The 22,544-nt window shown below is 38.4% G+C and overlaps 2 protein-coding genes across 3 annotated transcripts in view; one reads left to right on the forward strand and one right to left on the reverse strand.

The window, feature by feature from the left end:
- Window positions 1-239: 239 nt before the first annotated feature.
- On the reverse strand, window positions 240-12,010 carry DEPDC4 (DEP domain containing 4). Of its 2 annotated transcripts, none has more exons than XM_030238578.2 (9): window positions 11,875-12,010; window positions 10,548-10,974; window positions 9,879-10,027; window positions 9,162-9,348; window positions 7,383-7,609; window positions 6,408-6,550; window positions 6,088-6,213; window positions 4,783-4,861; window positions 240-2,456 (listed from the first exon to the last, which is right to left on the reverse strand). In XM_030238578.2, the coding sequence occupies exons 1-9, from the start codon at window positions 11,957-11,959 to the stop codon at window positions 2,239-2,241; spliced, it is 1,641 nt and encodes a 546-aa protein (XP_030094438.2). In that variant the 5' UTR covers window positions 11,960-12,010; the 3' UTR covers window positions 240-2,238. The 2 variants fall into 2 exon arrangements, with proteins under 2 accessions (XP_030094438.2, XP_050840080.1); XM_050984123.1 differs by lacking the exon at window positions 240-2,456 and adding an exon at window positions 2,487-2,689.
- A 19-nt stretch (window positions 12,011-12,029) lies between these two features.
- The window catches only part of SCYL2 (SCY1 like pseudokinase 2), a 34,574-nt gene continuing 24,059 nt past the window's right edge, over window positions 12,030-22,544 (forward strand). The window contains exons 1-3 of the mRNA XM_030237912.2: window positions 12,030-12,228; window positions 15,990-16,193; window positions 20,132-20,289. Coding sequence (XP_030093772.1) covers window positions 16,017-16,193; window positions 20,132-20,289 — 335 coding nt within the window. The 5' untranslated portion in view covers window positions 12,030-12,228; window positions 15,990-16,016. The remainder of the gene's footprint in view (window positions 12,229-15,989; window positions 16,194-20,131; window positions 20,290-22,544) is intronic.

Here is a 22,544-nt window from a genome sequence, read left to right on the forward strand (position 1 = left end):
ATTAAAAGGTAAGTAGATCCTCCTCTTAGGCTATGTAAATAAAACAGGGCTCTCAAGAGCTCTTCCTTTCCTTTGCAGAACTAGATCAATCTTAGCTGCTTGTCCCAATAACTGAAGGGAACCACAGGGCAGCTATAAACTGCTGCTCAGAACACTTCCTTACTGTTTAATACCTGGTTCTACCCCCCCCACCCCAAACTGCCTCTTCCTGAAGAACACACTATGAAATGAAAGGCTCATCACTTTTTATACAGTTATTTATTATATTTAAATTAGCAAAAGAACATTCTAAATCAAGCCACAAAGTGCAAGTTTGTTTTTTAACACAGTTTTTCCCAAAGCAATTCCCAGCCCACCCAGCCTACAAATTACCATGTTATCACCTCTGCCTGTTACCACGTTTAGTATTTTGAATAAGACACAGTAAACAGACTGAAGACAGAGAAAGAGAGAGATTAAGAAAAAAAAGACAACTAAAACCTCTTTATTCTGCTACTTAACACCAGAAGCACTTAATCAGGAAATACTTCCCTGTTTATAAGTCTCTAACCTGCTTCTGTATATGCTCCCTCTTCTGGGAGAATGACCAAGACACCACACAGGTCTAAGAAAAGAATATATGGCCCTGTAGTATAGGAATTAGGGCATTCACCTCTGAAAGGGAAAACTTGGATGTTTTTCCTCCTCTAGAAATAAATAATTTCACACTGGTGAGTCACACTTAAATAGCAAGTGCATAAACATGGATTCATGGACAGAGATTTCAACTACATTCCCTGATTTCTAATAGGGCCAGGTAATTTAAATAAGGCTACTTCAAATATTCAAGTTAACTAAGTGTACAGGTAATAGGTTGTGTTGTTTATATCTTACAGTGCAACTATTTCAATTTTTAAAAAAAGAGCACTTGTTCTAAGAAAGCTTTGGTTTCCTGCTCACTTGACTATATTTGAAGCCTACAGGAGGATGGAGACACCTAAACCAGCACACTTACAACAGAAAAAAAATCATGCTTATAGTGGAACTAGTTCAGCACTGGGGCCAAGAAAATGATACAGAAGTAGAGGATCCATAACACAGGGAAGAGGCTGAGAGTGCTGTGATTGTTTAGCCCTGAGAACACCCAGAGGAGGGAGGAAGAAGACTGAGCCAGACACTTCAGCAGTGCCAGTGAAAGGACAGGAGGCAGTGCAAGAAATTCTGCATAAGCATAAAGCAGCTTATTTTGGTTGGGTTTTTTTCTTTTTTGTGTGGAGGCAGGGTTTCTTTGCTTGTCTTTAAATACTGTGAGACTGGTCAAAGTCCGGACCAGACTCACCCAAGTGGCTGTGACATACCTGTTTTTGGAGATATTCTAAACTCAACTGGAAAAGTCCTTGAGCAGCCTGCACTAATCAATTCCATTTCAACCTGGCTGGTGAGACCAGACCAGAGGTCCCTTCCAATACCAAATCTTTGAGCCTTTGTCCAATACATGACAAAATGTCTGTTGCAAGGATGAAAGAAATAACTCCTATCACACTATATCACATATTTAATTATTATTAAAAACAGACAGCATGAAAAAGAGAAGGCTTTGGGGTGACCTAATTGTTGCCCTCCTGTTCCTTAAGGGAGCCCACAAAGAGACCTGGAGAGGGTTTCTTCAAAATGTAACTTTTCCCCTGAATTAGCAGCAGCTGAGCCTGCCTGCGTGGGGAGGCAGTAACAACAGGTTGTAATTACTGACTGCAAGCACGCACAGCTCACCTGCCTAATAAATCCTTCCTGCTGCAGATTCAAAACCCACTGACCTGCTTCCAACATTTTTTACACTTTCTACACTTTTACAATACCCACAGGAGTCATAACCTACAGTTTAAGATGAGATGAAGTTATTATTAATTAAAGATAGAAAAGATTAAAACCCCTCACTGATTATCAGCCCAGGCATGGCTCAGAACATAGATATGGCTCAGACAGAAAGCCATAGGGCTGTGGGACAGATTGAAAAAAGTGCCAGACCCTGAACTCAAGGCAGCCCAAGCAGTGAGCTGTTACTACTTACAAATAATTAAGTGTATTTTGCTTAAAAGATTAATTAGATTTAATGCTTTTTAGCAGCATAGTAATTTTGATAATTGCAGCTTCCTGAAATTAAAGATGTAAAGATGTAAAATAAAAACATTTTTAATGAGCAATTTTCATGTGCCTCATTCATTCTTTTAAAAAAATATTTTTAAAAGGCTGTATTGAAGTCTAACCATTTGGAGAACAAAATTCACATGTAGTTTTACAACCACTACAGTAGAGAAAAGAATGATATTTTCGCAATTCTTTGATTAATTTCTTCTTTTGCTTCGAAGGCCAAGTAGTGTCATTGTCTATCTCTTGAACCAGAGCTAGAAGATGCTGATTGGTTTGTTGCTTTTGATCTTCATATTCTTTGGTTGTAATGCGTTGACAGAAGGTGAAGCCTTTGTGAGAAATCAGAGGTTCAGATTAAGTTTCATGCATCATGTAAAAGCCTTGGTTAAAAATATGGTAAGAAACATATTCCAGTTCAGATGTGATTACAACTACAAGCAATGTGAAACATACAGCTCTCCATTGAGAAAGGATGGAAATCTAAACATGAATTGCAAAAATCAAGTTGAAAAGCAGTGTTACAAGTACAGTATCATAGAAGATTCTGTATTGCAAAACAGGCCTGCAAGACAAAGAGCAAAAACAGTTCTCACAGAGAAACATGAAGAACATTACACAATAAGAATGGCACCTTGCATTTGTCCAGATCCAAAGGTTCTGTGAGTTAATCAGATCTGTAAGCAAGGCTCAGCACCTAATGCAAGTGAATACATACTTTGGAGAAATAGCTGCCTCTAAACCAGACTACAAAAATCAGGAACAGAATTTAGAAGCTTCTACGTGAGTAGACAGCTGAGCATGGTTTGGACACCAGAAGCAGAGGTGATGCAAGAGAGATACTTAACTCAGCATACCCTAGCTATTAAAAGGTTGTGAATCTCTGCAGTAAAGTACTGCCCTGCAAGGACTCAAGCCCCCTCACTGGGCAGGTGAGTTCTGGCCTGAGGAAAGACAGGCATTCAGCTACTCCACAGACACTTTTTATTCCTATACATATTAGAGAGGAATTTGGCTGAACAAGTGTCGGCTGCCTAAAGGAGAAAGATTTCTTACTAATCCTTCTTTACAAACACCATCATCTTTAGGCTTCACATAGAGAGTAGTATTAATCTGAGCTGTCAGAGTTTTCATGTGGACCTGTCCTTCCCATCTTCTAAAGTAAGTTTGTCAAACATCAATACTTCTACGGTTTAGTAGAATCAGATGAAGAAAAAAGACAGCTCTTTCAAAAGGGAAGGCTTAACAACTGACAAAGAGATTAACTCTTAAAACTTCAGCATGGATCTTTAGTTCCGTGGTTTTAAGTGTCTTACTAGATTAAAACCAATTCCAGAGTTCTCTTGCTGGTTTTAGTTTTTTTTTATTTCCAGCAGACCTAAGGATTACTTTCCTGCAATTGACAGACCCCTTTTCTTATCTGGGTCTTCAGCCTTCCCTCCTGCTCCCACCTGGACTTAAGAAGTTCACCAGCTAAGAATGCTCAATAGCTCCTAGGAAAGATTTTGGAAAGAAAAGGGAAAATGACACCAGCACAGGAAAACAGGAATATGCCATGCCAGAGAGCTTACAATCAGATCAAACTATTTCAACAAGCAGATGGAACCTATATGCATTTATGGATTGGAACCCCAAAACTTAGTAAGAAAAATGGAATATGGGGTTTGTGCTCCTGTAGTCTCTTCAGTTTGTCAATGGAGATCACACAGGCTCTGAAAATATTACAGACAGGCAGCTCTTCCCACTGCTGCTCATCTCTGTATTCTTTGGCTCCATATTATGTGATTCTCAGAACACTGAACCAGAAGGAATTTGGCCTCATTCCAGAATCCAACAGATGGTAAAAGAGTCAGTACCAAACAACTTCTCTGGCAGCTGCTGTATTAAATACATTATTACACAGCAAAATAACTTGGTGCAATTTGTTTCCCAAGGGGTTTCTCTTCAGTGTTTAAGCACACAATGCACTGGCAATACCAGAGTCAAAGAAGATGAAGAGTCAGAGAGAAATTCAATTAATTAAGCCAACCCTTTTAATCAGATTGGCAGCAAGGCCAGACAGAATGTTAGCTCAAAAGAAATAAGCTGAAAAGCATTTACCCCACATACAGAAGGGTAGTGTAACCTAAAGGGAAGCTATTTGACACTTGGTGCACAAGTCCTAAGATCTTAATGAACTTTATGCTTACCCAGAAAAAGGGGAGAGTTCTTCAAAACACTAAACAATCCAAGTCTGTGCTCAAGTCATCTATAAGAACTTTTAACTATTGAGTCCTGGGAGAATTTATAGGTGTCTTGTGGCAAAAATAAAAGAATACTGTTCCTAAATGCAAAGTCCTGTCAAATTCCCAAACCCAATTAGAAGCAAATCACTTCAGGAAACACATTTTGCACTACTTTTTGCAGAAGTAATTACTTGATAAAAAAAAAATTAAAAAATCATAGCATATCCAAACTCGATTAATAGAATCCTTCCTCTCCAATATTCAGACCAGATTTGCAGACAGCATATAATTTAATATTTAGTGCAATAGCCACTAATCCCCCTAATGCATCACGTCCAACAAAGGAAAATAAGTCTACAAACAATTATAGCCAACTGATGATAAACTAGTTCTTATACAATAATTTATACAAAAAACTTATCCCATCATGTACCTGAATTGATATCTGGATCTTGCCCTTCTAGCAAACTCTGAAGTCTCCTACTCGTTAGTTCCAGAAGAGTTAAAGGAGCCTGAAAATACAACCCAACAAAGATACATTACAAAAGCAATACTTCTATATTTTTATAATCTAAAGCTTTCAGAAAACCAATTTAAAAACACATAGTTAAATGCAGAAGAATTTATGCCCACATTTATTTAGGTACACATTCAAAGTCTCTCACAGGATTGCACTAAAATACATAGTTTTACTAAGATACATGTGTTTATTTCTGGTATTTCTGCACAAAGAAATAGGAAGCAAAAAGTTCTAGATGCCATTTTCCATGGCAAAAGCTGCAGTGCAAAAGAAGCTGATCTCAGCTTTCACACAAAGCTCTCAATTGCAGCTGTCAGAGTGAACCACTGTCCACTCGCTGTCACGGCTGCACAGTTCTGGCCCTAACTCCAGTGGGGAATCAAAGGCCCAACCCTCATGTCAGAACCCTTAGCACAAATTAAAAAAGGGGGGTTGGCTGTGTACTAACAAATACAAAACCCCACTAACCACTTAATGCTTTCAAACTAAAATGGAGCTAATTAAAAAAAAATAGTTCTCGCATGTCTCGACCTGAAGTCAGAAGTGGAAATCAATGTGTTGTATAAAATAAAAAACAGTATTTTACTGAAACCAAATTTCTGTGAAGCTTATTTTTATAGGGTATGGTAAAGTTTCGTCTTTTCACATGTGACAATATGATGAAACATAAATTAAGGAGATTATATGTGCATACTTACACAACTCATCAAGTTTAATAGAAAGGCTACTAGCATTTTGTGGTTCTATTTGTTTTCTTCAATTTAGAAGTTAACATTCCAAAATGCTGAAGGATCTTTTAGGTTTGTCAAAGCTGCACACATACACTGGGATACAAGAGCATGCCATTTTTCTACCACTCAGAGTATATGCCAGTGAACTTCTAAAGGAGAAAGACACTAAGATACCTAAACATTTAGTAGGCATTCATTACCAACAACGTGCCAAATGACTCTATAAAAATTATTACTATTTCAAATATTTTCCTAATAGAAATCATTCAAATACAAAGGGAGGATATAATTTATAAAGGATTGCAAAGCTCTCCAAAATCTGTCCTGTATAGTCTGGAATAGCTTCTCACACTGTTTGGCTGTACTATTAAACTGTAACAAATGGAACATTAAACACAGTTCCTCAGACTTATCATACTCAAAAAAAAGCAATTCATGGCATTTAACATGTAAAACTACAAAGCCAATGATGTAAGGAGAATGATACCTTGAAGAGCTCAGAGTGGTTGTCCATCAGAAACTGAGTCAGCAGTTCTGCCTGTGGCTTTGACAGTGTCCTGTTTTGTAAGATGAACTTTGTACAAGTCTTGATGATCACAAATCTGTTCTCAAACTAGAAAAAACAGTACCCAGATTTGGCATTAGATTGACTTGCAGAGTGCTAGCAATGACTAAGTACAATGGGATGCTATCGGTGGGAAACAGATCACACAGAAAGCAGTAAATGGAATACTTCTAACTAGACAAAAATTTTAACTTTGCTATGACAAACTGCTATTTTTCACATTAAGCAGAACAGGTACTTACTTGTTTTTGTAATCTGTAGCCCTCGGATTCTGATGCAATGGATAGGAATGTAAGGAGCCTGTGAAGTTCTTCACTAATATTCGGTGCTAATAATTTTAAATAAAGTTGTAATGCCTCTAGAGCTTGATCTGTTTTTCCTTTTTCTGCCATGGAGTAAAATAGCATATCCAATGTTACTATTCATTTTCAGAGTCATGAATACTTATTTAAATCCCAATAATAATCTCAGTTTTGGAGGTGTTTCTTTCCAAACAAAATTTCATGTTGTTCCACTTATTAAAAGATTCTTTTCTCAATCCACAAGTTTTAATTTTTCCTCCCCCACCAGGGGCAGGGTGGCAGCAGGCAGTGAGTGAGCAGCTTTATAGTAGTTAGTTGGCAGCTGGGGTTAAGGAACAACAACCCAATAGGAGTGATGCAGCAGCATTAAAGCCTATTTAGGTAGGATTAACCTTAAACTTATATTTAAATGAAACCCTTCTGGTTTACTTCTATGCATATGATGGGAGGGTTCTCAATAGTCCCTTCTGTAACTTTAAATAACTTCTATTACTAACAAGGACCCTATGTCCATAACTTTAAAAACCTTATTCTTGTTAACATGAAAAACTTTATAGCAATGATTTTAGTTTTATGTAATTTCTTAGCAGTAGCAATAAGGCAAATTCTGGCTAGGGGTAAGTAACTTTCACAATGGGAGTTGTTACAAATTGAGTTACCCACAGAGGCTGGTGAATCTCTATCCTTCCAGATTTTCAAAATTCTGTTGGGCCAGGCCTAAGCAAATTGATCTAACTTTGAAATTTGTCCTTGTCTTGAGTAGAGGTTCATAATAGTGATCTTGAGCATTTCCTTCCAACCTAAAAAGTGCATCTGCAATGGCATTGCAAATGGTGTCATGATTCAGTCAATTGATACTTAGTGACTTCCTCTACACAGCTTTCATCTTTATTTTTTGTTCCAGGTTGCACTTACCTATAAGTTCTATAATTCCTGAATGAATATCAAAATCCTGGGTGGCAAGAAGAGAGTCCTTCTTTTGACTGTAATACTTCACAATAACATCAAAAAGAATCTTCTTGTATGTATTCAGACTGCTGGGGTTGTTAGTGCTTTGAGGTAACTGCTGACTAACCATCACTAGGAATTGGTCAGGAAAATACTCCAAGCATTCAATTGCAGCATAGAGCCATCTGTCAAGCCTGCAGAAAGAAAATGTCGTTTTAGTGCTTGCTTTAAAATGCTCTACATATTTTTATTTTCAAAGATTCATAGAATATTCTGAGTCAGAAGGGACATACAAGGATCACTACATCCAACTCTTAAGTAAATGGGATTGAATCTCTAACCTTGGTATAATTAGCACCATGCTCTACACAACTGAGCTATCCCAGGGTCCATTTAATCCTTTAAAAGAAAACTAGATAGAAATAACCATGCAGGTATAGCCACATATATGAACCACGATGCTGAACTGGTTTATTAAGCAGTTTGTGTAACTTATTTCACTACAGCAGTTCAAGAACCTGCTCAAAATGGGCAAGTTCCATGTTTTTCTGATGCTAAAGGCAATACACCTGAGACAAACCCAGATCAAAACAAGCTGCAATCATGCCACACCGTCACTGACCCCAGGAATTCAGCTAGTATTTAAAAACCAAACACCACCCCCACCATTACTTCAACACACACACTGAGAACACACCAGGGCTAACCAGGGTGAAAAAACCTGATCTTTACAAAAGAGAAAAAGGCAGTTAGTTTGAAAAAAGAGGAAAATAAAAGTTGGTTAAATTCCAGAGGACTACAGAAACAGTTTATATAACCTACTATAAAGGCATGAGTTTTCAAAAGCATCTATTGTCTCTATAACTAAGGAAAAAAAATGTAACCTAATTATGCACCTAAAATTCAGGTGCATAATTTATTGTTGAAAGAAGCCAGAAGATTAGAAAAAGTCTCAGCCGTTTTGTACAGAAGGAATATAAAATCATAGAACTGTGTGGGGCAGAAGAACAATTACTTTTACCTGATTCTGGATGTAAAATAATTTGATCTGAACCAATGACAAGTTGTAAATATTATTTAAGATCCACAGAATCTTATTTTTATCATGGAGAACAGAAACAAAGATTGTGAAATTGCAGATAACAACTGAATTAATTTGACAAAAATAGTAATTCCTATGAAATTTACATGAGCCTTGACATATTCATTAGAAGCATATGCAAGATAGAGATCAGCCTAAGTGTACTAAACAGGAACACTACAAAAGTAAGAGAAAATTTAAGGAAAAGAACACTAACAACATGCAGACACATTTATATTCTCATTATATAAGCATTCCTCAGTGCTACAGCTTGGTTTCTCCTTTTCTCTTGCTATCAACAGATGCCTTATTGACTTTTTATCTTAACACCACAGCCACCACCAACTGTGACAAAGACTCAGAATAAAGTTTTCAAGTTCTGATGGCTGTTACAGAGACCTAAGAGTAAAGAATCTGATCTAGAAATTGGGCATGTTTACAACATTCAAGGTTAAAGTTTTAATGTTTACTTGAAATGCTCAAATGCCCAACTCTAAACATATACTTTTTGTGAAATCATTTACAATTTCTGAAGAGAAGTCAATCACACTAATTTCACCTCTGTCTACAAGTACACAAACATAATGATGTCTATTTGTTCACTTAAGACAAAGAATAAAATAAAGCCTTTACTAACAAATTTATTTAATAGATAAAAAACTTACTCGGGCAAGTTTAAGCTACATGTAACCTCTCTGTCCAGGAAAGTATTTGATATAATCATGTCTTCTTCTTTGCCAAAAGTGTCTGATTTTGTCTTCACTGAAGACACCAAGATATCTTCTAGAAGGGGAACATCAATTAACTGCAGCAGTCGTAGCAGAGCTTGCTGTTTCCAGACATCTTCTATTACTGATATCATAAACAAACAAAAAAACCCTCAGAAACAAGATCTTATGTAAACAACTCACCTTTGTTTTTACTCACTAAAGAATCTTTAGAGTGTTCAAAAAAAACCATGGTAACAGCATAGTGTGAAGTTGCTGTGCTGGGTAAGAAGGCATCAAAATAGGAAAGCTAACAAAACTAAAAATGTCTCCCCCATCATATTAGGATTCAGAATAAACTACTCTAATTAATAGAAGATAAAAAAAGACAAGTGAAAAGCAAAGGAATCACATAATAAATACAGTCTTAATCTTAAGACCTACTTCCTTTTGAAGTAGTATTTTCATAAATAGCACATTATGCAAAAACATAATCCTGTTGTGTCTCCTTCTGTTTACAAGCATTAACCCCTTTAATGCTTATTTAGATATTTTGTTATGAGTGAGAGGTTAAATTTAGGTCTCTGGGGAGCATTGTTGAACAGAAATGGGGCACTCACTACAAAATACAGTGAAGAACAATCAAGTTTTAAAAAGAAAAAATTCAATCCTCACCTCCTTTTGAAAGCAGGTGAGTTGGTTCAGTAACCATGATCTTTGGAGGTAAAGATGCATGAACATATATAGATTGAAGAAGCTCCTCAATCCTCTTTTTATCAGCTGCTTCTAATGCTAGGGGGTTTGAAAGTGTTGTGCCACACTTCCTGTTTAGGGAGGGGAAAAAAAAAAGATGTACAACAAATACTATTAGAACACATTTGGCTTTCTATTACTTACTAAATTGCTCTTAAATCAGAGCTTTAGGGCTTCATTATATCTGGAATCTCTCCTGCTACTAGAATTCCTATCATCCACATCTGCTTTGTGGAAAAGGCAAGGATATTGATTCCAAATACTGTTTGCTAGTTCCACTTTGTTTACTGGCTTTCAGTAACTAGCTCATTCATGCTAAGTCTCAGATTTCAGCACAACTGATAAAAAAACCAAATTATTCCTAGGCTTATGCTACTGTGCCAGACTCTATTCTAAATAACAACTGGTAGATCAAACTACTTAACCCAAAAATACCTGGAAGCATCTACAATTTAGACATGCCATTTCTCAAAAGTGGCACAGACATTTCAGAAGTCTCCAACACCTGGTTTAGTCAGACATAACTTCATTTAAAGGTAACCCTTCTTAACTTTTTTTTAAAAAGAGATAGAATAGTTAAAATTAACTCACTTGGAACATCGTTTTGTTTTCTGTTTGCAGATTTGCTCAGGAGATAAGCTTTCATTGTCCTTATTCTTTCTTGGAAGAAGAGGATCAAGACTGCTGTTTACAAATCTATAGAGACTAGTGTCTGTGTCCTCAAACTCTGTTTCCTTCCCATTCTTGAATAAGTAAAGCTTGGCTCCAACCGGCTCAAACACTTTGTGATCCATCAAGGCTTGGCATACACGGACCCCCTTCAGCCGAGAAATGTCATTGCAGCTTAGGTACATGCTTTGCATGAGATGGCTTAGAACCACATCAACAGCACTGGAGCCGGTGAAACAGTTTCTATACGTTTTCAGGTGTTGTCTACGTCGTTTGATTTCCACTTGATTGTGAAGGGCATGTATAATACTGTTCCACAGCTGAGTTGCTTGGAAAGGACCATCGCAGTCTGCAAAATGTTTATATGAAAGTTTTACAAATTTAAAACCTTTAATACTTAAAAAAATACACTGTGATTTTAGTTTTATATTTTTTAAAAAGTATTCAGAAATCAGCTGAATTTTACAAAAACAAAGATAGTATTTCATGACTCAGTCCTTCTTGTAAGCTGACTCACACCCACTATGGTTGATTCAAGAGAACAAAAATCCACTAAAAACAAGTGATGAAGGTTTTTTTGTCGTTGTTTTGACCACACATATTGTATGTATGTGCTGTGAACATACACGTTAAATCATTAGAGAATCACAAAACAGCCGAGGCTCGCAGGGGTCTATCTGGTTCAACCTCCCGCTCAAGCAAGGCCACCCAGAGCTGGTCGCCCAGAACCAGGTTTTGCATATCTCCAGAACCCGAGTTGTCCACAAACGATATCAAAACCTCTCTGGGTACCACAGAAGAGAGTCTGCCTCCATCTTCTTTGCCCTCTTACAAAGACGTCCAAGCCTTCTCTTCTCCCGGCTGAGCAGCCCCAGCGCTCTCAGCCCCAGGCGGAGCTGGGGAGGTGCTCCGAAGCCCCCAGTGGATCCTCACACATCGCGCCCAGCTCGGCAAACAAGTGTTTGTAGTACATTAATCGCGCCTGGCACCCAACCCAGCCCTACCAGCGGCATCCTCCGTAAGCTCAGCTCCAGGGATACGGCCGGAGGAAGCTCCTCTCCTCCCCGTTCAGCTGCCGAGCCTCCCTAGCCCCGTTCTGCCCGCCGCCCCCTCCCGCAGCACCGACAGTGCCAGCACAAACAACGGGCAGACACCGGCCCCTCGCAGCCCGCTCCGCTCCCCGGCCCCTCCGACGCTGCGGGGGAAAGGCTGCTGCAGCGGAGAGACAGGGATGACGCTCTTCGCCCACCTCGGCGCCGCCCGCTCCCCCGCCGCGGTTGCAACTCGCTCTGGCTGCGGATCCTCCTGAAGCGCGGAGTCAAATACCCCGCCATGGCCGCGGCCGGGCCGCTGGCGGAAGCCGGCGGAGCGCATCACTTCCCGCCCGCCGCCCCCGGCCGCGCCCAGCGCCGCCCCTGCGGGTCGGAAGTGAGCCGAGCTCCGGCCGCCCCCGCCCCGCTGCTGAGGCTGCCGCCGTCGCTATGGAGTAGTCGCGGCAGGACGGGGTCCGAGCGAGAGACGAAACCGGCGTGACAGGCGGCCCGCCGGGCCCACAGGGCGACGGGCAGCCGGGCGCTGCGCCGGCAGCTTCCCGCGGGCTCAGGTGAGAGGCCGCGGCCCGGGTCGACGGCGGCTGCCCGTGGCCTGGTGGCGCTGCGCGGGGCGGGCAGAGCCGGCCGGCTCCGTGGGGGCGGTGGTCTCGGGTCCCGGGTACCCGACGCTGAGGGCTGGAGGGGAAGGGCCGCCCCGGAGGCTCGGTCGCCGCGCGGGCAGAGCCGGACGAGGAGCGCTGAGCTGCCCGAGCCGGCGGATCGCGGGTCACCGGCCGCCTGTGGCCGCGGCCGCCGCCCGGCCCCCAGCGCCCTGCTGCCGGCTGCCCCGCGGAGCAGGAGCGCCGGCACCGGCCCTGCGGCTCGGAAGGGTGCGAGTCCGCTCTCGCTGTAAATAACAGTAAATACTTCATCCGGGAGGACTGGCCCGCAGGAGACTGACCGGGTTTTGTGCAGCGCACAGGCTGGGTTTCACCTGTCACCAGGCGACAGACTAAACCTTGTTCGTGGATCTCGTTCCGTGAGGTTTTGGTAGGGATTCAGGTAAAGCTCAGTACCGAAATGGTGAATGAAAGTTAAGAAGGTGAGGTGCGGCGAGGGCAGCCTTGTCCAGTGCTTCATTGCATTTGATCCTCTCGATGCGTTTGTAACAAATGTAAAAGCCTGGTTGTGCTTTAAAAACGCTTGGGTTTTGTCCTTTTATTTGCTGTGACTCAGTTGTTCCAGCACTTACTTCTGTGGATTGATCCTGGCTTGGGTCAGGTGGCTGGGATGCTGTTGGGCTGCCTGAAGTAGCTGTGCACCAGCCTGCTGGTCTTAGTTCCCGAAGGGGGATCCCAGCTTGTTACAGTTCACAATAGTGTATGTTGTACTGCTGTACAGTGTGCACTCAGCCATACATCACATGAAGCTATGAATTAGTTTGAGGTTAAACTGCTGGGTTTGCATTATGCAGTGTTTTTTTTTATAAGTGAGAATTGAAAAATGGTGGACAGTCTTTGTTTTGGATTTCAACAGCCTGTATTTCAACATTTTGAATATTCTCTGAGTGCAGTGTTGGTTGTTGCTTACTGCCTTGCTAAGTGATTGCTCTCATCATGCTGCCGTATGATTGCTGATATACATCAGCATAAAAACCATTACTGATTGTGAGGGGCATTCGTGAAAGAACGTACTGAACATTCAAAATTGTTTAGGATTAGTTCCAGGTTTCATGGATTCAGAATCAGTAGCATTGATATTACTCATGAAATTCAAACAGGAAGAGTTCTTAAACATTTATTGCATGTCCTGTGTTGCTTGTCCAGACACTTACTTCAGATTTTGCATTTTTCTCATTTATTACCTTTTAACTTGAAATGCAAATTTCATCGTGGGTGACTGACTTTACTGCCACTTGGTTATTTTTTTTTTTTTAATGCTAGACCAGTCTTAACTGAACAAACAAGTTTTCCTACAGCTGGGAACTAGACTTGTGTATTTCTGATGTGGTTAACTCGTCATGATTTGTAGTATTAGAGATACTATCCAAAACAGCTGGTTTTGGTGGGGTATGGATTTTCTAGGTACCTTGTTCCTGTTGACATATGTAGATTTTTTACTTAAGTTGGTGATAGCAATTGTTTTTATAAAGCAAAATATATTATTTTAGCTTACATTCAGATGTTGATCAGAGGATTTCTACAAATTTACAGTTAGGTAGATGTAAGCTTTAAACCCCATCTTCTTATTGAGAATTAACTTTCTTGGTACTCTTGCTCAGAAGCTAAATTAAACAATAGTTTGCCTGCTGTCAAACTGGAGGGGAACAGGTTGGACAGGGTCTACCAGGCTTGAATTTTAAATTCTAGCACTTCAGATACTGGAATGCTGTTGGCATTCTCACCTAATGGCTTTTTCAGGCTACTCACTGCAGTTTGTCTGTCACCCACAGCAGAGGACGCTTCTGATTTAATGAATACTACACCGTTTTCCCACCATTTCTGTATTGAAAGCTTCCTTTCAGATTTACACAGAGGAATTTGAACATGCATCCACATGCATTTTCTTCATAATATTTCTGCAGTTAATTTTGCAAAGTGTTTGAGAGTCCTAAGAAGATGGTGTTGCATTGGTACTAGAGAAGATTTGATGGCTGGGAGTGAACAAAACAATGGAAAAAGCATGACATCTAAACCCAAGTAAATTAGATTTGGGATTATCTTAAACTCGTTAGGATTGATTTTATAGTCTTTTAGCATATAGAGTTTGCTCACAGAATAGCTGCTGAATAAAATTACTGAGAGCTGGAAATGCTTACAGAACCTTTTCAGAATAATTCATGACCCTTGTTTGTGCCTATTTATTAGGTTGATGAAAAGTTTCTTCATACAGGGATATTGGCCAGTGTCTTCATAGAAGTTTGGTGTAGGGCTGCACAGTTAGGACTATGTGTTTTTCCATATAATGAATCATAAAGTAAAATTAATTTCTTGTAATAATAACATTTCAAATACTGAAATAAAATGTCTTAATAAAGGAATTCTGTGTTTCCATAATTTCTTTCAAGGTATGTTCTCAACAAAGCACTAACTAGATACCAAACAAGTTTGTAGTTATTCTTAAGATTGTCTTGTTGATTTCCGACACAGCTTCTCATATATGAAGAGTCAAGATGGAGCAGCACAGCTGTTCTGCATGCAGTGCTGCACTAAGATTTGCTTGGGGCTTGGATAACACTGTTACACACAATTGCACTGGAGGGAATTGTCCCATAACACAGGGAACTTTTTAAAGAGTTTTGTTTAGTATGTTTATTACCTCTTTTACATTTACAGGCCTCTATTACAGGTCTGTCTTTGCAATTGCAACCTAATCAGATTATTTGTCCTGATTTGTAGTGGAATCAAATCTGTAGTACCAGGGAGAGGAGTGCAGGTAACTTCAGTGTGCTTGATTTTGGTTAAGTTTGACTGAAGGATGCAGATGTCTTCACGTCTTACTTGAAAGAGAGACCGAAGAAATATCCTCAAGTGTTGCTTTTGCATATACTACGTAATACTGATTCTAGGAAATAATTTCTTCTTGCATTCTCTTTTTCTTTGCTCACACAGATAAGGAAGCTGAATGCCTATATCTTTTTTTGTGTTGTTTGTTTGCTGCCTTCATTCTTTCTTGTGTATACATTATCAGAGAAACAATTGCATAAATGGCTTCAGAACTTGTAGCTGGCAGAATAGACAAGTCACATTTATTGAGAAAATATAATAAGCTCTGAAAGTCCACACTACAGAGGAAGATGAAATAAATTGGAAGCTCCACTCTTTAGCTTTGTCTTTTAGCTCTAAAATTTGAAAGGTGATGTGAAAAAAAGTTTCCTTGCACAATTTTGGTAAAGCATAAAAAGACGCTTGCTTGTTTCCTTCCCCTGCACTAAATATTTAAGTTCATTAATCATTGGATCATGGAAATGGTAATGCCAGCAGTCTGATGGGCAAAATACTGAATTTGGAGCTTGTATTTTGAAAAGCACTGCATAGGAAAGTATATTTCTGTTTCTCACTTGTTGTCTGTATAATATACATCCATCATTTTGCTGGCCTGGGATCTTAAGCAATCCTTTGCTTCAGACAGACGAGTAGTTCTGTGAGCACAGGAATTAAAGGAGTCTGTTTTCCTTCAGATTTGTTTCTCTGTTTGATGGATACTAATACATAGGGTGTGAACCTTTCCTGTCGGGGGACAGTTTATAAATCCTTTGCATTATTTGATTACAGTTTTCAAGAAATGGTTGAATTGAGAGGACCGTGACACCTTTGTTTTCTTGTCTTTGTAGGATAAGGCATTGGTGCACATTGAAACCATGGAGTCCATGCTAAACAAGCTGAAGAGCACTGTCACAAAGGTGACAGCTGATGTCACCAGTGCAGTCATGGGAAATCCCGTCACCAGGGAATTTGATGTCGGGCGACACATTGCCAGTGGAGGTAATGGTCTTGCATGGAAGATATTTAATGGAACTAAAAAATCAACAAAGCAGGTGAGTTATCAACTTAAGACCTGTGTTTGTAAACATTAGATGACAGATTGATTGGTAGCTGTTGGTAAGTGGCAGTTAAAGTCCAACTGGACAGACTCATGTTAATGACACAAAAAACTCAGCACTATTTTAAGTACATTGTTCTCAGATATATAAGTATTACTCGCTTTAAGCCTTTTGGTAGAGAAAGAAGTGGTTCTGCATTCATAGCATGCAATTTGGAACCAAGATGAAGAATTCATCTGTGTTAAAAGTGATCTGACAAGAAGGAAGAAGTTCACTTTACCATAGATTGGTTCCCCAGTTTGTTGCAGCTTGCAGGTTTTTTTGTGTAATAATTCTGGCTTTTTACAGTTTAAGATAACCATGAAGTATGTCATCATTTGTTGTCAGCAAGACTGTAGTTTTTTTCTCAGCTACCATACAAAAATTGAGCACTTAGAAATTTTAAGTTTTGAGATACTGTAACAGGAAGGCATGGGATAGAGGAGGAGGTTGTGAAGGAAGTCAGTTATGCTTTCCATATGCCGTTTTCAGATCAGTATTGTTCCTTTTTAGTTTCCTTAAAGTATTAGGGTTTAGAGCACCAATACTCAAAATTTGACTCATTTGAAATTACATGTGTAAATGAATATAGGACTGTGACTTCAGAAGAAAGTTTGCAAAAAACAGAGTTTAAGAATTATTATTACAGAAAAGTATTTTGTTGCTGGAGAAATGTGAAAAGTCTTTTTTCAAATTCAGGGTGGAAATACAGTTTTCAAAGTGTAAAAAGAAGTGTTAATAAATTACGATCTTTAGTTAAAAGTAATTTTAAGTAATGTGAAGTCACTTAGACAATGCAACAACTTTCTTCAAATGTACCAAAAAGAAATGGACACAAAGGAATGTCTTTGGAAAATGTTTATACAATCTGTTAGATTATAGGCAAATAAACAGTAGCAAATAGATATGTATAATTCATACAATAAATAATCTGCAAAGAATGTGTGATCTGATTCCATGTGACAGAGTCTGAACAATGTTTAATCAGGTACTTTTGCCATGTTTTCATGCATTTTTTTAGCTGATGCAGAGCTCTGTGCATAATTTATTTACTGAATTTACCCAACAGAGCAGTTGACTGGGGCTTTTTTTTTTTATCTTACTCAGCTATACACAGTGATAACATTGGAAGCATGGTAATTTTGATAGATTTTATATAATCTATGTGCCCAGTAAGCATTTGACCGGTAGCAGGTATATCCTTAAGGTCTGGAGAGTTGTAGCAAGTTTCTTTCACTGTATAGTTGACAGAGTATATGTAATTAGGTTCTTGTCAATCACCTTTTTTCAAGCCTTGAATGGCTGTTCTGACCAACAGTTTTACAGAGTTTTAGTTCAGGTGCTCCATGTGGTCCTGCAGTATATCTGTAAACCCTGACTAACCTCTGTGCAGTGGTGTGCCATCATTAGTAACTGATAATACAGCAGCAGTTGTACTGTATGGAATTTTAAATGGCTGGTCTTTTGACGTGCAGTTGCAATTCATTATTAATATTGCCAGTTAGGTAACACCATGTCAACATTCACTTTGCCATTGCAAAACAAATTGTGAGCAATACAGCTTATGGTGTGTTGTACTGCAATAGATGTTCTTTAACATTATTTTTTATTTCTCTCCCAAGTACCTTTTGAATGTTCTTTGGGCTGGCTGTCATTTTCCAGGTGATAGCAGTCACTTTTGGAAGTTGCACATATTTGCTGTATTACAAGTGTGTATATCTAAGTTGAAGCTACAAGTTTTTTTTGCAGTGTGTATTGTAATCAGACAAGTAGGATGTAAGGGCTTAATTATCCCTGTTGTTGTCACTTTACCACAACACAATAGTTTTTAAGTCTTATAACTCTAATAGACTTAATAGTTTAAGTCATTGTAGACAGATAAAACAACTAAATTTGGAGGTTTTAATGTTACAGTAGTAGATCCCATCAGAAATCTATGTTTTCAGGATTATTTTTCTTCCAATTTTGAGTCAGTGGACACTTACAAATATTCCATGTCATGTGACAGTAGATGTCTATAACTTTATTATTCTTTTCTGAGTTCTGCCTGGTTCCTGCCTTGCTGCTTCTCTAGGATTTCTAAATGTTTATCTGTTACTATTTTTTTAATGTTCCTTGTCTTTTCTTGCTTACTGTGTAGGTGACGTAGTAACAACCTAACAGTATGTGAGGAAATTACTTACCTGTGTGCTTATGTTTGTCTGGTGCTATTTCATAGCTGGTCTGCTGCTGTTTGTTTGAAAGATTTATGAGTCACTCTGGTTATATATAGATGTATAATTTCACAGTATGTATTTCAGCTCATCTTAGATTTATTAAGTTAGACTTTATGCACTTTTTTTTTTGCATAATATAGCACTTGTCCTTCTGCTTAGAAAGTGCAGTCATAAATAGATAGGGTAAGGTCACAAAGCACTAGCCAGCTCAGTTATAAAGCTAGCAGAATTCAGAAGTCCCAACAACAAGGCCAGAGATAGTCAAGAGGAACCTAATGGCCTTGAGTCAGCTGGTTAAAGATCTGAAGTACAAATTGTGTTCTCTTCTGCCAGGTGCAGGGAATTGTGAGTTTAAACAAACCATCCAGGATTGCAGCAAGCACCAATAGCACTTATTTAGACCCATCAAAAAATATTCAAACCATAGCTGATTTAAATACTCACTTTCTGATTCTTTTCACTTGTCATCAAACAGAAGTTTTTTCAGAAGTGCAGTCTTTGTTTGAAATTTTGTTATTGGTCATGTCCTGCTCTGTGTATTTCTTCCATCCCGTCATTGCTTTTCTCTGCCTTGTGTTAATGTTTGATCCATGACACCTAAAAGCTGGAGCAGGGAGCAAATATGGATAGAGGCAGGAAATAGAGGAAACAGAGGCAGGAAAAGTGTACTTAGTTGAGTTGGTTAAAAGTATTCACCTGTTAACAGGTTATTGAAAATAGGTAAAAAACAATTTTTTGTGTATTGGGCTGAATTTCTTATTTTGGATAGCCTATTTCTAAAAGTTTGTAGGGTTTTATTGAATTAATAATGAAGCTGTTACTGTGAGATTTTAATTAGAGTAATGATTATAAAATGTGCAGTAAAAGAGCATTGAGTTCCTCTTGGGGCTGCAAACTGTATTTTTGTGTTATTTTCCACTGCTTTCTAACCTTTGTTATTATTCATAATGCTGTTGAAGCAGCATATTAAAGTCTGTTTCATGATGAAAGGTTTTAATTCCTTTTTTTAATCAGTTGATAAATCTCACATTAACAACTTCCCAGATGGTGATGTAATCTAATTTTTTGTTTTACATTGACCTCTGTAATTTCAAAGTTTCATACAGATTTCATAATTTTCTCCTGCTCCAGTTGCAGAAGTTGGAGAGGATTTCTCTGTTCCTAATGTTGTCGGTTTTTAACATCTTTAGCATTACAAAACTCCTAATGTTTTATCATGTGAATAGTCTGATCAGATTAATAGACTACTGTGACTCTTTTGTCAGATTGTACTGGTTTGGAGCAGAACACTAAGACAGGACCTGTTTTAATAAAGCAACACTTGATATATACTCAGAATATTTTAACTGTTCATAGTAGATATACATGCTTTCATCTACTTAAAGTCAAGCTAATTTCTGACTGTGGTTCTGCTGCTTTGTCACTGTGTAGGCAGGGGTTATAGTTTACACATTACTGTGTATACAATAAAGGAAATTCAAAATGTCTGTTTCAGGGTTTGTTTACAGTAAGGTCTCCCATGACTGAGACTAAGTAAGGACAAGTCAGTTTCTTTGTTTGATTATTGTATTGGTGGGATTGTACTGTTGATTAAACAAACACATTTGTATATAATTGTGTATAGGCTTAGGTTTTGGCTGTGTAATATACTGAGAGAATTCTGTTGCTTATTTTCAGGAAGTGGCTGTTTTTGTTTTTGATAAGAAGCTAATAGACAAGTACCAAAAATTTGAAAAAGATCAGATTATTGATTCCTTAAAGCGAGGTGTTCAGCAGCTAACTAGGCTCCGGCACCCTAGACTGCTTACTGTACAACATCCATTAGAAGAGTCCAGGTAAGCTGTAGTAAAGTAGAGAACAGTTACTTTTAATCATTGTTTTGGTAGTGGATGTAAACTGTCTGGAACATTCAATATGTACAACTGATGAGATTCAAGTTTAGTGTATTTATTCATATGACAAGGTATTCACCCTGACCCCTTATTCTCCTCCCCCCCGATAGAATGTTTGGGTGTGAATCAAATTCATAATCTCTTGCTTGATTTTAGTCCAGTTGCAGCTGTAAAGCTACACATGACCATTACAGCATGAAAATTTGGTCCTTTAATTAATTTTGCTTTCAAAGAACTCTCTTAAAATAGTTTTCTCTCAAAAACTTTTTCATACATTTTGTTCCATGTATAAGATGTATTTAGTACATGTGAGATTGGGGATTTTTGATAAATTGTATGTGTTGTAGCTAAATATGTGTTGAAAAGGCCCTCAAATGCCAATAGAGGAAGACAAAATTCAGCATGTTCTTCTAGTGCTTATTTGATTTATGAAAGGTTGGTCACTAGGAACAGTAACTGGTTAGTCTTACAGATTTATTGTTCAGCTGTAGGGATAACAGCACACTAAAATCTAACAAGGAAAATCAAGGTTTCATGTTAAAATAGGAAGCTGACCCTGATACTACCGAAGAAGATCATGGAGGTTTTTTGGGTTTTTTCCCCCAAAGAGGAAGAGGGTTGGACTAGATGATTTCCAGAAGTGCTTTCTAACCCTAGCCATTCTGTGATCCCAAATTGTAGCCTGATAAAGATTGATTATCTAATGTCCTTCCTTTCTGTGTTGACTTCTTCCAGATGGTTTCTAGGAGCTGAGAATACTGTAGGAATGCTTGTTCATCTTTGCAATGCCTGCTTTGAGACAGGTTTATTGGATTAAATTGCACTTGCATATTCATATCTATCTTTCCTCCAGTGCTTAACACATTTCACATTTACAGGGGTTCAAAGCTGTCATTGCACCAATGATCTAGTATGTCCCTTATAATGGCCTAAAGAGAATCAATTAGGTGGTTGAAGACAACTCTCAGTACTCTACAACAGTAAATAAACTATTATATGCTAAATGGCTTAGGGTCATCTCAAATTATAGTGTATGCAGGTGAATCCCAGAGTATACCTCAGGCTTCTTCCTACAATTGTCACAGCTTTGCAGTTGACTCAGCAACTTTTCCTCTGAACTTTGCCCTTCAGAAGAAAACACCCAGATTCATACCTTTAAGAAAGCTTTGGTGGTGTTCTTGTGAAGTATTTAAGCCTTTTGAGTAAAAGTAGCAGTGTAGTTACATCAGAGTTGTTGTTTGTGAGTCTTTAGCTAAGCCTTACACTTTGCTTCTGCTGTTTTTGTTTCCATACTCAGCACACTCAGCTGCTGGTAGAAACACCAGAAGCACAAAACCTGTACAGTTGCTGTTACTGGTGTAACAGTTTTTGGAGAAGATTAATAAAATAAAGGTTTATGTAGAATATATGTGTGTGTAACCTTGTGCAAGGATGCTGTAAGATTGCTTTAGGATTTCAGGTCTTTCCAGAGGGCTTATTCTTGAAGAAATCTCTCATGGGCCTCTAGCTAGGCTGTACCTGATTCTTTTATTTTTTTTCTTCCTTTTTTTTTTATTTTGCAAGAAATAAGGTAAAGTTATAATGAACTGCTTGCAGGTCACCCATTATATTCCTCCTTTATGATGCAAATAGATACTTGTTGCACCTGAAGGGCTGAAGAAGATATGGAAAGAAATCTGACCCTAGTGTGTAGATACTTTTTCCACTATTAATAGAATGTTTCTACTACAAATTATTAGTATCCAGCATAGCTATATTTAATATAAATGTATGTAATACTTAAAATTATGTAAAACCTCTTAACATGCATTTATATGAGTAACTCCTTATTTATACTAAATATTTAATATGAGTATGTTTATTTACAAATGATCTTGAATTCCATTAGCAGGACTGGAAAGCATTATTAATTTATATTTAGCTTGTTATTGAAGAAAAAGATAAAAAAACCAAAGTGTGGGTTAACTCATAATATCATTCCTACCCTTTAAAAATAGTAGTACTGTGAATTGTCCCGTACAATTTACTAGACATTGCATTTGTTACATTGTTTCCCTGCAGAAAGCATTTGTATTTTTAGCTGTCACTTTTTATTTTTAAAATGTTTTTATCTTATTGCTCTGAATTTCATGTTGATATTTTTCAGGAAACTGTTACGGCAGCTGCCCTGTATGGCAGACATCACCTTCTGCAATGTT

Source organism: Serinus canaria, chromosome 1A, assembly GCF_022539315.1.
Source record: "Serinus canaria isolate serCan28SL12 chromosome 1A, serCan2020, whole genome shotgun sequence".
NCBI classification, from domain to species: Eukaryota; Metazoa; Chordata; class Aves; order Passeriformes; family Fringillidae; genus Serinus; species Serinus canaria.